Source organism: Octopus sinensis, linkage group LG3, assembly GCF_006345805.1.
Source record: "Octopus sinensis linkage group LG3, ASM634580v1, whole genome shotgun sequence".
Lineage (NCBI taxonomy): Eukaryota > Metazoa > Mollusca > Cephalopoda > Octopoda > Octopodidae > Octopus > Octopus sinensis.
The window spans coordinates 170,058,150-170,073,932 of record NC_042999.1 but is presented as its reverse complement, the minus strand read 5'-3'; the positions used below and the strand labels follow the sequence as shown (position 1 = coordinate 170,073,932).

The following is a 15,783-nucleotide window of genomic DNA, read 5'->3' as shown; positions in this document are numbered from 1 at the left end:
TTGCTATCTTAATTAGTTTATAGCTCTAACCAAAGAAAGATATCACTTACAAACTTTTTTTTGAGATTTCCAGCAATGTCCTATAAAATATATTCATCTCTCTAATGACTTCAGTGATTACAAAATGACTGCTATACAGCATTGTTGGATGCTTTGCAGAATGTCTTATAGCATGCAGATGTAAGCAACATCAAGATTGTCTCCAGTATGCGAATGAGGGAAGTTGTATGTGGTTACTTGATCTGCTAGAAATAATAGCCAAATATCTCTCTACTGTAAGAAATACAACTGACGATGAGATACTTAGGAAGGGATATATATTAGATAATGTAGTTGCAGAAGCTCCTAAAAAGACAGGATGGTCATGACTAGAATTCCTTTCATTTTAGATCTACTCAATAAGGGTTGAACATAGTTATTTGATAAATTGACTATGGGAAGCAACTCTGCGTGTCTTAAAAATAATTGAATGAGAAACAGACGTTAAGGGAAACATGAGTGAGTTTAAGATTTATTCTCGTAATATTTACTTGTATAATTTACGCTAAAATAATAGTTTAATTTTTTTCAAAAGATTATTTTGACTTAAAACTTTGCTCTGATAAATATTTTAAATTATATTTTACAATGTTTTATACAAAAGAAATGTCGAAACAGTTTCTTCTCTAATTTTTGCTTTCCTCCTCCAAGTGATTGAAATAATGAACTTTAGCTTTTTATCAAAAGTGTTAAACATTCGACGAATAATCCAAAAAGATACATTCTTGATTAGTCTACATCTTTCAGTGGAAATTTTGCGGTCAAAATACATACATATTATCAATATAACGAATGTATTCAGAAAGTTTACGAAAGCAAGCGAGAGAGAAGTTCCATGCGATCGCTCGATCTGCTGGAAATAGCAATCAAATTTCTCTGCCGCCTTGAAAGAAAAGGACATTGAATAACGTAGACCTTGATACATTGCCGGAAAATAAGATAGGATGGTCATGGCTGGAACACATAAGTCAATTTCTTTATTAACCATAAGGTTGAGAAAAAGAGGGGACAAAACAAACGTTGGGGGTCAGGGGATCGAATGAGACGAAACCTATGAATAAACAAACAATTAAAATATAGGAGATAAACAACAACTCACTTTCTTGTGCTGTTTCAAAGCTAAATAGTTAATGTTTGGAAGTTCGAGTTTGGATAATTCTGTATATTGCTGTGAAAGGAAGAACCTGACGGTTCAGTAAGACTCATTAAAGAGAGAGATTTATAGATTTAGTTTTTTCTCTCTCAGACGTCTCAGTCTCTAAACGTCTAAACACAAAATCACAAACTTCATTCTATAATTTTGGTTAAGGTTGATTACGACCAATTTTCCCTGGTCTCTGTTTTTCGGCAATTACGGCGTAATATTTGACTTGACTCAACCACAATCAGTGAAGAAAGTTGAACGGAGAAACAATCCCATCTTTGTCCGTGATATTCTACTATGTTACTAGAAAAACATACTTAGCCCTTAATAACAATGCAACTAGCTTTAAATGAGGGTGTCCTTACCAGTGACCGGTAATAAAATCACAGGAAAAAAAGTCAGTTATAAAGTCACAATTTTGGCTAGGAAAAAACCCCCACAATTTATGGGATTCGAACAAAACCTTAATCATCATCGTTTAACGTCCGCTTTCCCTGCTAGCATGGGTTGGACGATTTGACCGAGGAGTGGCGAATCAGGCTCCAGTCTGACCTGGCAGAGCTCCTAACGCCAACCACTCCGAGAGTGTAGTGAGTGCTTTTGCGTGCCATTGGCACGAGGGCCAGTCAGGCGGTACTGGCAATGACCATGCTCAGATGGTGTCTTTTTTCGTGCCACCTGCACAGGAGCAAGTCTAGTGGCACTGGCAATGACCTCACTCGAATGTTTTTTCACGTGGACAAAACCGACTTTTTTTCCATGCCTTTTTTTTCCTGTGACTTTTTTTTTTACCTAGATTCGTCTATATGTAGTCTTCCACCTGCTAGAAATAGCACCAGATTATCTTTGAAATTGTATTCGCACAACCCTAAAAGTGGGAAAACACTTTGGATTATGTAGTCATAGATATATTGTGTCAGAAAAAAAAATACGAGGGCCTTAGTTGGAATTCTAATTATTTTGGATATTATGCAGTTATACTGAGTCAATTTTTTAGCATTGCCATCAGGTGAAAATTATGACGATAGTCAGATGACGAAAACTGCAATATTTTTGGCCACTTAATCAGACAACAACCGCTAATTACTTCCTCAGGATCTAGGTGAACAGAGCGATGACATCAAAGACTGGATGGTGCGAACCTGGCATGGTGTATGGCTGCAGCACGAGAGTGTTGTACGTGTTGAGGAGTGGTGGCTATGTTTGAGGCCCCCAACCCTCAGCCATGAGGACTGACATAGTCATTCATTAATTCAAGTCAATCACTTAGAATGTAATCTTAATCGAACTATGTAGTAATGCTTAATGGGCTTTACAGGTCGATACTAATACATGCTTTTTTATTAAATCATATGAGAAAAATCATAAATAAATGTATAACCTTACAGTGATACAGTTCACCACTAGGTTCCTCGCTAATTTGGTAGTAAAGGACTAAAATCTCTTTGAATCAGAAGAGTCAGTTTATCAAATCTTCACTGTGGATAAAATAAACAATGCTTAAGATTAAACAAAAATGACGCACTTGCAACAAAGCTAAATGGAATCACTTACTCTGCCAAATTTCCCTCAAATCATATTTCATTGTCAAAATAATTGAGTTACAACATTGTGTAATCTAGTTTGATAGATTATACGATGTGTTTGTAAACACTTGGGATGGCCATGATTAGAAAGTCTTTGATCATAGGTTTTCTCTGATCAAACATATACATGAATTAAACAGGTCATCCCATCATATGTAAGGACTTTTATTGATAACCATATATTCAACACTACTTTGATCTCATCAAAAGCAGCCTTGGCATGTTCAGTCTTTGACTTAATTTCTTAATATATATTAATGTAAAAAGGAAAGTCTAGGACCTCATTATCTAATATAATATAATGGGATGTAAATCTCAGAAAGGTAGTTATGATTGATTCAGTTTGATTTTTTGCCAAAATAGATTCCTTCCCTATATTGAAGATAATTTGCAGGAAGGTCGTCCAGTTATATATGACTCTGTACTATCACACATAGTTCTAGTAACACAGGGACGGATAGATGAAAATTTTCATGGTCACATAACCCCTAACATTTGGCCTCCTAATGCCCCAGATCTCAATCCACTGGACTATTACATGTGGAGCGTTGTTTCGATAGAGGTCAATGAACATGCCTATAACACCAAAGATTCTTTGAAAGCTGCCATAGTCAGAGTAATGTCCAAAATGAACCAGGACCACTTGATCCGAGCATGTAGATGATTTAGATCTCATATAGAAGCAGTTGTTGAAGCTGAAAGTGGCTTTATTGAATAACATTACAGAAAAGAAGGTTTATTTTTATCCTCATAGCATTTTTTGAAAAAATAAAATTATCTGTTATTATATATCTGTATTTTATAAACATAAATGTGTCCTCAAAAATCTTATGCACCCTGTATATCTATCTATCTATCTATCTATCTATCTATCTATCTATCTATCTATCTATCTATCTATCTATCTATCTATCTATCTATCTATCTGTCTGTCTGCCTGTCTCTAATATATAAATCCCCTTCTGTTTGTCTGTCTGTTTGTGCGCTTATAACTCGAGTATTGTTCATCCAATTGCACTGAATTTTTAAACATGGATATATGAGAGAGCAGGGCATTCTGTAATCTAAAAGGATTTTCAAAATTGTCAGTTTCAAAGTGAGAATCGCTATTTTTGTAATCTTTTTGTCCTGTTTCTTCTGCCATCCTGTTCATCAACCGACGTTCTAAACAATTCATTTCTATGTTTTCTCATTTAAATGACAGATATATGTAAATAAAGCTTGCTATTTGTAAATACAGTCTCATTTTGATTTAAATATCAGACCACAAACAACTGTATTCATTTCTACATTTTCACATGTTTGTAAGCAGCTAAAAAAATCGATATCGCTCTAACTTTAATTAACTGTAATCAACCATGTGCATTCCCATTCTAATGTGTTCTTATATCTGTTTTCCGTGCAATAAACCAGCTGACATGAAAAATTACTAGGAAAAGGCAGTTACTTTAAGTGAGCAAATAAGTGAAAATAAAGCAAATAAATAACTGGGGATTTCTCAATTTTCTGAAAATATTCAATAAAATTCAGTTGAAAGTAGAAAAGATTAATTGATTGCTTATAAAACGTGAAAAATTTGGCGGGGGGGGGGGGGTTACATCTAAATTTGCCTAATGCTCCTCATCCAACTTTAAAAAATAAGCAGTATTTGTTCAGTTTTTGAGATAAAATTGATTTGCAAAGAACATGCATCGTTATTTTATTGCACATTGTGTTATTCCACCCCCCGAGTTTCAACTCTTTCTGTGTCAGTTTTTGAGAGAAGAGAGAGACTTACCTAAGCATTTTTGCGCCTTTATTGAGTAGCAGTTTCTGTTTGCTTGTCCATTGGGTGATTAAAACTTCCATTTATATTTTTATTCGAAACTAATGTTACTTATCCCGTAGTTCTTATGACTACACCAGTGAAAATCAAACTATAATACATGAAGCAATAGTCGTCAAATGCAAAAGCCAAAGAACTGTTTATTGCTTAGATATCACTTGCAATATTCACTTTGGAGATAAAACAGCATTCAGTCTGATATAAAGGTGTCAACAATGAGGTACGTACTATGCAAGAGTACATTGCGCTTATTCTGATGTGAAAGTGTTTGAGTGCAAAAAGTTTAAGGTTAATTATGATGTCCGATTCCACTGGAAGTTGTATATATTGTGGGCTGAACAGCTTTCCTTCATTTTATTGGCCTCATGACAATTTTGAAAAGTTCACTGTGTTAAGATTCACTATCAATCAATTTTCCTTATTTATAAGAAACAGTCAACAGTTTTAACATCTCAGGAATCTTTAATGCCCTAACCAAAAGTAACAACCCCATACAATCACCAAACTTAACACCATCCAAGTTAACCCTCTTCATCTATACAAACTGTCCAATGGACGGGTAGTTTGCTAGTATATATATATGTATATGTATATATATATATATATATATATATATACATATATATATATATATATATATATCAAGCATGACCTAATGCCAAAGGTCTCGGGCATTGCCTCCATGAGGCTCAACACTCAAAAGGAACTCAGCAAAGTGGCTGAGTTCCTTTCGAGTGTTGGACCTCATGGAGGCAATGACTGAGACCTTTGGCGTTATGTCGTGCTTGAGAAGAAGACCCATCAAGCTGAGCAAAATTGCAGTCGTGGTAGATACCGGTGTCATGCAAACTGGCACCCATGCCAGTGGCATGTAAAAGCACTCCAGTGTCATGCAAATGGCACCTGTGCCGGTGGCACTTAAAGCACCCACTACACTCTCAGAGTGCTTGGTGTTAGGAAGGGCATCCAGCTGTAGAAAACCATGCCAAACCAGACTGAAGTCTGGTGCAGCCTTCCAGCATACCAGCGCTGTCAAACCTTCCAATCCATGCCAGCATTGGACAACTGATGTTAAATGATGATGATGTTTCATTTGCTAAAAGCAATTACAAAGTCTTACCTGTTAGATAGACATGTAAAGAAATTCTGAACATGTCTATCCAATAGGTAAAGCTTCATAATTCCAATTAGTAAATGAAATGCTTGTAATGTTGAATAAATAATACCAAAACATTTCTAATTTCAAAAATTCTAGCAGCAATTGAGACTGCATATTGAATGTTAACAATGGAATAAGCAGAATGCATTCAAAGAGGAAACAGCTGAGAATTACCCTAACTACCTACAGGGCCTTAGAGTTAATTTAGCAAAGATCAAAGTGTGAAAACACAAGTCACAGCTCAGTTCAGAGAGACATCCCTGCTCAATATATAGAAAAGGTGTCAGGAGAAACACCATATGATGTACCCAGTGCAAGCTATGGACATACAACAGGTGTAGTAGGATCACTGGAAGACTAATAGAGAAAATAGTTTTTATATGTGGAAGATGTGCAGGTACATTAAATGCCAGGAATGTACAAAACATAAACTTCCTCATGTATCAGGGGGTATCCTTAGAAGTAGTCGACAGTTTCTGTTACTTAGGCAACCAAGTTAGCAGTGGGGGTGGTTGTTTTGAAAGCATAGCCACTGAAATAAGAATTGGCTAGGCAAAGTTCAGTTCAAATCAAATCAAATCAAATTTATTGGCAGGAGAAGAGCACAATGTGCTTAAGCCATGTAAAAAAGGAACCCAGTTATTGTTATAAACAGTTTTATACATAGTTGACACAGTTGTCCAGAGCCTCTTTGAACAGGGGAATGGTGGGCAGTTGAATGACATCTTGTGGTAGCTTGTTCCATGGGGCTGCCAAACGGATGAAGAATGCAGCCTGCCTGTTGAGAGTCAAAAGTGACAGAGATAGAGTTTGCGATTATGCCCACAAAGACCCCTATCCGGCGCAGGGGTAAAAAACTCCACAAATGGTAGGTTTACATTCTCATTGAAGATGTTGGAAGCCAGGATGAGATCTCCCTGCATCCTCCATTGTTCGAGTGAAGGTAATGCCAGCCGTTGGAGACGTTCCTCATACGTAAGCTTAGACAAGCCTGCAACCATTCGGGTGGCTAAGTGCTGAACCCATTCCAAGTGCTGAATGTCTTTCTGGAGATATGAGTTTGAGGCCCGGATGCAATATTCGAGGATGGGTCGAACTAAAGTGACGTATAAAGGCCAAAAGACATCCATTGAAAGGTTGACAAAGGACCAGCAGATGAGGAAAAGATTCCTTCTGGCTGGTGTCCCCAGCTGGCCAGCTCCTGTCAAACTATCCAACCCATGCCAGTAAAGAAAATGGACATTAAATGATGACGATGTTGATGACACACACACACACACACACAACATTCATATGCATATTGTATATTATGTATGTATTACAAACAGATAAATATATGGACACATGGAGAGAGAGAGAGGGAGAGAGTAATGCACACATGCTTGAAAATGTTCATCTTAATGTATGCAACAACACTGTATTTTTTTCCATTTGTAATCCAGTGGATCCATTTGCTGATAATAATCATTCAATGCAAATATCGGAAGACACAACTTCTCCAGGTAATATTTTTCATACATTTTATATTTTTTATCTTTTGGACTGGAAATGCTGGGACCTCAGTAATTATTCTATAGGGGATGTAAACAAACCAACACCATTTGTCAAGTGGTGGTGGAGGACAAACTCAACCACTCACTCACATAATATATATCTGTGTGTGTCTATTTACTTTTATCAAAAATTAAAAATATATATATTTTTCATTTTCAATTTGCCTATATATATATATATATATATATATATGAGGGGGTGCAGAAAAGTTCCTGGCTTTGGGTAAAAGAAAATACAGGAGGATTCTCAGATTCACTCAAATTTGCATATTAATTGCAGTGGTCCTTCAGTTTTTCTAAGCCCTGAAAAAGAACTTGGGAGGTGAGGCCTCCAAGCCAGCCTTTCATGAGACCCTTAAAGCCAGGAACTTTTCAGCATCCCCTGTATAAGTATGTGTGTGTGTGTGTGTGATCTCACTGGTGCTGGCGCCATGCTAAAAGCACCCAGTATACTCTGTAAATTAGTTGACGTTAAGAAGGGCAGCCAACTGTAGAAACCATGCCAAAGCAGACAACTGACCTGCCAACTTCTGTGAAACCATCCAACCCATGCCAGCATGAAAAAACAGACGTTAAATGATGGTGTTGATGATGATAATGATACAAACCTGCTGTTTTAAGCACTTGGCTGGGAACCAGTATCGTAGTGATGTTGATATCATATCTGTTGTGGATGACCTTTTTGACCAACAGGAGGAAATCTTTTGCATTAATGGGATCCAAGCATTGCAACACTAATGGAAGAAGTGTGTGGACCACAAAGGGGACTCTGTTGAAAAATAAACCTCATTTAGTCACATTCCATGAGAGTCTCTTGATCATCCAATGAACTTCCCAGCTGACATTTGTAAATCTGCCTGCTTTTTGTCTTAATAATGAGCAAAGTGATGACATTCTGTATGATTTATATAATTTCATCTTGGAAAATAAACATTTTATTTTTACTTTTTTTATATATTTTAGCTTTAGGGAGATTGGAACTACCTGGGGTTGTAAGAGAATTATCTAACATACATAAAGGACAGACTTGGAAATTAAGAAACCAGAAGCAGACATCGGAGAACTTGAAGGTAATTTTCTTATGTGGTTTCAGTATTTGGTTTATTGGTAATCATCATCATCATCATCATTGTTTAGCGTCCTCTTTCCATGCTGGCACGGGCTGGACAGATTGCTGTCTAGACTTCAGTTGTCTGTTGCAGTATTGTTTCTACAGCTGGATGCCCTTCCTAATGCTATCCACTTAACAGAATGTGCTGGGTGCTTTTTATGCACCAGTGGCTTGGGTACATCTACATACCACTGGTACGGGTCTGTTAACGCAGCACCAACATGGGTATTTCTTAAGTGACACCAGCACTTAAAGGACAAGCCTGTGTGTAGAAGACACACAAATTGCCACAATGAAATGGCAATGGTTTGTAGAAATGAGAATGGTTCAGTGATTGAGTGAAATATCACTGAGAGAGAAAAGAATATGCAAATAATGGATTGCTGAGGGTGATGGGATGACATGGATGAATCATGTGCTGGGGAAGGATGAAAGTAACTAAATGAGAAGAGTATTGGAAACATATGTGAAAAGAAATAGAGGAAGAAGAAGAAGAAGAGCTAAAAAGACACGGTTAAAGATATTATAGAAAGAAAGAAAATAAAGAGGGTTGATGATGTATGATGCAGAAGCTAGTACAAAATGGGGGAAACAGTCAAAGGGATCAATGTACTTAAAACACTTTGATTTGCAGGTATTTCTGAACTATTTTCCATAACTTCAATGTGTTACGAAGGATTAAAAGAAAGAGGGTTGATGAGGTGTGATGTAGAGGATAGTACAAAATGGAGAGAACTGTCATAGGGCTCAATGTCCTTAAAACACTCTGATTTGTGGCTGTTTGTTAAATTATCTGTTTTCCATAATTTCAGTGGGTTAGGTCTGTTATAATCCATTTGACTAATAAGGATGGAGCTTAACTTAGTGTCCGTGGCATATAAGTGACAGAGAATACAATGCTCCCACTGAATGGGACACAGGTCTATTTTAAGGTTAATATCCCCGCTATTGGTGGAACTCATTTACAGCTGAGTGGACTGGGGCAATGTGAAATGAAGTGTTCTGCCCAAGAATACAACATGTCACCCACAATTTTATGATTGCTTGTACAACACTCTAACCATAAGGCCAGGTAGCTTTACCTCTAACTTCAGTAACAAATATTTAAATCTGTAAGAATTAACACTTCCTTCTCCAAGCCTAGATTCGAAACCGAATCCAAGAATTCTCAGTCGTCCAAACCACGACGATCAACAGGCGCGAAAAAAGGTTTTCTTTGTCCTGTCAAAAATTGATTGATCATCTCCCTTTGACCTGCGACCTCAGCATGTCAGGCAAAGTTCAACTGGACAGGGCTGACCTATTTAGGTACAAACTCTGCTGCAGTATGTCTGTCTTTCTAGCTGCCACAAATATTATAAATATGGTGGTGAAACAAGAAAGCAGGCAGACAGACGAGAAAGATCTACAACACGATAGAAGGCAGAGACCGAGAGAAATGTTCAAAGTGCTATGATAAACTACTGTCTCAAATGAACCACGCGCACACACAAACATATTCATTCCTGATATGACACCCACAAATGTACTCTGTATTTCTAGCAACTCATAGCAGTTGCCAACATTTTGTATGTAGTGTATCTCTAACGAATCAAGTCCTGTAAATAAATTCTTTTCAATTATGGATCGGTTCACGTATTTATTTACATACACATTCCATTTGCATCTGTGTTCCATGATACACACTTAACCACTACAAATCTTTTTGGGCCTTGTGGAGCCAGTGACAGGTAACCTAGACCTTTGGTGATATACTATTGCTTGTGAAGACCTCTCAAGCCAGGTGAGATTGTAGTCGTGACCAATAGGTGCAGGAGTGGCTGTGTGGTAAGTAGCTTGCTTACCAACCACATGGTTCCGGGTTCTGTCCCACTGTATGCACCTTGGGCAGTGTCTTCTTCTATAGCCTTGGGCCGACCAAAACCTTGTGAGTGGATGTGGTTGACGGAAAGTGAAAGAAGCCCACCGTATATCTTTATATATATAAAACTGAGAATGTGTGTCTGTCTGTGTGTTTCCCTAAAACTTGAGAACTACACAACCAATTTCATTCAAATTTTACACATGCCTTACTTAGTGTCTTCTACTATAGTCTCAGGTTGACCAAAGCCTTGTGAATGATGGATTTGATAGACAGAAACTGAAAAAAGCCAAATGTACATATATATATATATATATATTGTATAGAGGGCATTATTACACATAAATGCCTCACACTAGGAGATAAATACATATATATACGTATGTATGTATGTATTTATGTGTGTGTCTGTATTTGTCCCCCATCATCATTTGACAACTGATGCTGGTATGTCTATGTCTCCTTAACTTAGCAGCTTGGCAAAAGTAACCAATAGAATAAGTACTAGGCTTACAAAATGACTAAGTCATGGGGTCGATCTGTTCAACTAAAACCCTTTACAGCAGTGCTCCAGCATGGCCGAAGTCAAATGACTGAAACGAGCAAAAGAATGAAAGAGTAAACAAGCATCGCATTTGACAGTGTGAGAATGAATAACGAACTTACTTTTTTTTTCAAAAATAAGCCACAACAACAACACAAACAATATCAATATTACTCTTTTTACTCATTTACTTGTTTCAGTCATTTGACTGCGGCCATGCTGGAGCACCACCTTTAGTCGAGCAAATCGACCCCGGGACTTATTCTTTGTAAGCCCAGTACTTATTCTATTGGTCTCTTTTTGCCGAACCGCTAAGTGACGACGACGTAAATACACTAGCATCGGTTGTCAAGCAATGCTAGGGGGACAAACACAGACACACAAACACACACACATACATATATATATATATACATATACGATGGGCTTCTTTCAGTTTCCGTCTACCAAATCCACTCACAAGGCATTGGTCAGCCCGGGGCTATAGCAGAAGACACTTGCCCAAGTTGCCACACAGTGGGACTGAACCCGGAACCATGTGGTTGGTTAGCAAGCTACTTACCACACAGCCACTCCTACGCCTATGTTCTGTTTGTTTCTGTGAGTCTAATTCTTTATGGGAACACACCCCACGATTGTTGATTTTTTTGTCTGCTAGTTGTTGTTTGACAAAATTAGGAGCATGTCGTGTGCATTGTTCTGAACTCCTGATAAACAAAGTTAAATGTCACCCAAACACAAATGTTCCTCTTTGCTTGACACAAAATATAAATGTTGAATTTAAATGTAGGGAAAATCAAAAATAGCAATTGTGGAGATTTTTCAACTGAACAATATATAAATGAGGATGTAAGTGTGAAGGAAAGGAGGTAAGGGTGTAAACTGACACTTGTAGTTTTAAAGCAATTTAGCAGACACTATGTTGACATTGCCAACGCTTAAATGTTTTCATACAAGCGATAAACTGACTATAAAAGTTAAAAAAGAAAAAGTTAGAGAGAGAGAGAGGGAGGAGGGATGGAAAGAAGGAGGAGGAGGAGGAGGAGAAGAAGAAGAAGAAGAAGTTTTTAACTATAGTTTCATTCAGCTGTGTTGTGGAATGCTGTTATTGATAGGTCACCATTTACTTGTTTGAAAACAAGGAAGAAAACTTTGGATAACATCATTATGCAAGCAGACATATGACCAAAGACATTCTGGTGACACCAATTCTGTTATTTTGTGCCTCATATTGAGTCTCCTGTGTTATAGGATGAAATTAGAAAATTTATAAAATTCTTCATAAAGTTATGTGGATATCAAAACCCTCTGAATCATAAATGTGATTGGAATAATTATATAAAATATATTTCTAATTAAATTTGTTACCTATATGTTAGTAATAATTCTTAAAAACAATCAAGAATTTAATTACTTTTAGCACAATACCTCACATTTATTTTGATAAGTTGCTTTTTGGAACATAATTTAACAAAAGGTCATTATCATTTAACGTCTGTTTTCCGAAAAGTTTAATAAAACAGAAACAGAGGCTGTTTCATATAGTATCCTATTTTTTTACTTGTTTCAGTCATTTGACTGTGGCCGTGCTGGAGCACCACCTTTAGTCGAGCAAATCAACCCCAGAACTTATTCTTTGGAAGCCTGTTACTTATTCTGTCAGTCTCTTTTGCTGAATCACTAAGTTACAGGGACGTAAACACACCAGCATTGGTTGTCAAGCGGTGTTGCTGGGGACAAACACAGACACATAAACATATACACACACATACACATATATATATATATATATACATACTAGCATTAAAGACCTGTCGTTGCCGGGTCATAGTGCTAGTGCATGTATATATGTGTATATATACGTGTACATATTACATGTACATCTATTTATATACATCTACACATAAAATGCAAAATACAAAGTTATATCTTGATATCGCTAGTGATAACAATACTCAAAATATATAAACAGACTGGAATTGTTAGCTCTTCTTTTTTCTCTACATTGTATACTTTATAGACAATAGTCTTTTCTTTAATTTAATTTTTTATTATCCATCTGGACTATTCCATTTCTGCACACTAATTTTATTTTTAATTTATTCCCATTCATGTGAAACCACTTATTCAAGTTCAAGTCATTGATGCAATTTTATACCAATTGCTATTTTTACTTTTGTTATGTTACGATTATATTATTCTTTAGTTTGATTTTAATTATTACTTACTACATATAATTCAATTGTTATTATTATTTTTATTGTTAAAGTGAAAGCATCAGACATAAAATAGAGAAATATTTTTGTTTCACTTTTAACATGTAATACTGAAATAGTGGAGAAGATATGATATTACTATGGGCTCGCTCTAGGCAAGAAGTTGAACATTTTTTTTTGCCCATGAAACTACATGGACCCTAAGTGGCGGGGAGAAAATCTGGTGTAGTGTTGGCGAATCTCAGAAAGCATGGAAGTTTTGAAGGATGCAGTGCTCCGACAACTAACAACTGATACTGGCAGTTTGTTCCATGCTTCAGCAACTCTCAGCATGAAAAAATGTAATTATTTAATTATTACATATATATATATGTATATATGTATATATACTATATACATATATAATGCAAAAACACTCTGCAGACTGTGATAGTCAATAAAGTAGAAATAAAATTTTAAATGTTTTATATTTTCTGTGCAGCCTGGTAATAAAGGATTCATGGCTTGGTACTGGTCTGCAGCCTAGTGGTTGAGGACCCCTGGGTTAGACAATTGGCCTGAAGCTCATGAGCACTAACTTTACTCTAGTTGCTGCTTGTGCTCAAAAGAAAGGCATACTGCTGTGCTTGTTGTACTGTTGTATTCTATCAACTCATTATATACAAACAGGTTATATTCACTGAAGATGAACTTGAATAATAATGAAACATCTCCATAGTTATTTCCCATGCTTGCCAAAAGCCTCAATATCATTGTTGTCATCATCATTGTCGTCATCCTCATTTGATGTCTGATTTCCTATGCTGGCATGGGTTGGATGATTTGACATGAACAGACAAGCCAGAGAGCTGTATTGCATTCCAGTGTCTGCTTTGGCATGGTTTCTACAGCTGGATGCCCTTCCTAAAGCCCATAACTCAACATAATATTCTTTTCTTCAAGCATAATTGTTTCTTTTTTATCTTTTATCATTTACTTGTTTAAGTCATTAGACAGCAGTCATTCTGGGGCACCGTCTTGAGGACTCTGGAACTTATACTATTGGTCTCTTTTGCTGATCCACAAAGTTACAGGGATGTAAACACACCAACACTGGTTGTCAAGTGGTGGTGGTAGTGGGTGAGAAACACAGACACAAGGACACATGTACACTATGTATATATATATATATATATATATATATATATATATATATATCATCATCATCATCATCATCATCATTTAATGTCCGCTTTCCATGCTAGCATGGGTTGGACGGTTCAACTGGGGTCTGGGGAGCCCGAAAGCTGCACCAGTCCAGTCAGATCTGGCAGTGTTTCTACAGCTGGATGCCCTTCCTAACGCCAACCACTCCGAGAGTGTAGTGGGTGATTTTATGTGCCACCGACACAGGTGCCAGACGAGGCTGACAAACGGCCACGCTCGGATGGTGTTTTTTATGTGCCACCGACACAGGTGCCAGACGAGGCTGGCAGACGGCCACGCTCGGATGGTGTTTTTTATGTGCCACCGACACAGGTGCCAGACGAGGCTGGCAGACGGCCACGCTCGGATGGTGTTTTTATGTGCCACCGACACAGGTGCCAGACGAGGCTGGCAGACGGCCACGCTCGGATGGTGTTTTTATGTGCCACCGACACAGGTGCCAGATGAGGCTGGCAAACGGCCACGATCGGATGGTGCTTGTTACGTGCCCACAGCACGGAGGCCAGTCGATGCGGTACTGGCTACGGCCACGTTCGGATGGTTTTCTTATATGCCACGTGCCACCGGCACTGGTACCACAAAGATACAAATTCCATTGATGTTCATCTATTTTGATTTGTTTTGATTTGATTTGATTTGATTTTCACTTGCCTCAACAGGTCTTCACAAGTGTCACAAGAAGGAAGGTATGCACAGGTGGACTGACTACGTCCCAGGTAGGGGCCATGGGTTATGGCCTGACTAGTCTTGCCGGGTCTTCGGATGGTGTTTTTATGTGCCACCGACACAGGTGCTAGATGAGGCTGGCGAACGGCCACGATCGGATGGTGTTTGTCATGTGCCCACCGCACTGACTACGGCACTGATGGATTTCTTGTGTGTCACAGGCACTGGTACCACAAGATACAAATTCCATTGATGTTCATCTATTTTGTCTATTTTGATTTGATTTGATTTGATTTTCACTTGCCTCAACCGGTCTTCACAGGTGTCACAAGAAGGAAGGAAGGTATGCACAGGTGGACTGACTAGTCTTGCCGGGTCTTCGGAAGGTGTTTTTATGTGCCACCGACAGGTGCCAGATGAGGCTGGCGAACGGCCATGATCGGATGGTGTTTGTTACGTGCCCACAGCACGGAGGCCGGTCGATGCGGAACTGGCTACGGCCACGTTCGGATGGTTCTCATGTGTGCCACCGGCACTGGTACCACAAAGTGTGTGCCACCGGCACTGGTACCACAAAGATACAGATTCCATTGATGTTCATCTATTTTGATTTGTTTTGATTTGATTTTCACTTGCCTCAACAGGTCTTCACAAGTGTCACAAGAAGGAAGGTATGCACAGGTGGACTGACTACGTCCCAGGTAGGGGCCATGGGTTATGGCCTGACTAGTCTTGCCGGGTCTTCGGATGGTGTTTTTATGTGCCACCGACACAGGTGCTAGATGAGGCTGGCGAACGGCCACGATCGGATGGTGTTTGTCATGTGCCCACAGAACGGAGGCCAGTCGATGCGGTACTGGCTACGGCCACTTT

General features: G+C 38.1%; 1 protein-coding gene across 1 annotated transcript in view; it reads left to right on the top strand.

The window, feature by feature from the left end:
• The first annotated feature begins 493 nt into the window (after window positions 1-493).
• LOC115209109 (synaptonemal complex protein 1-like) overlaps window positions 494-15,783 on the top strand; it is a 68,895-nt gene continuing 53,605 nt past the window's right edge. Inside the window, exons 1-3 of the mRNA XM_029777236.2 lie at window positions 494-498; window positions 7,196-7,255; window positions 8,270-8,376. Of these exons, the coding sequence (XP_029633096.2) occupies window positions 495-498; window positions 7,196-7,255; window positions 8,270-8,376 (171 nt within the window). The 5' untranslated portion in view covers window position 494. The remainder of the gene's footprint in view (window positions 499-7,195; window positions 7,256-8,269; window positions 8,377-15,783) is intronic.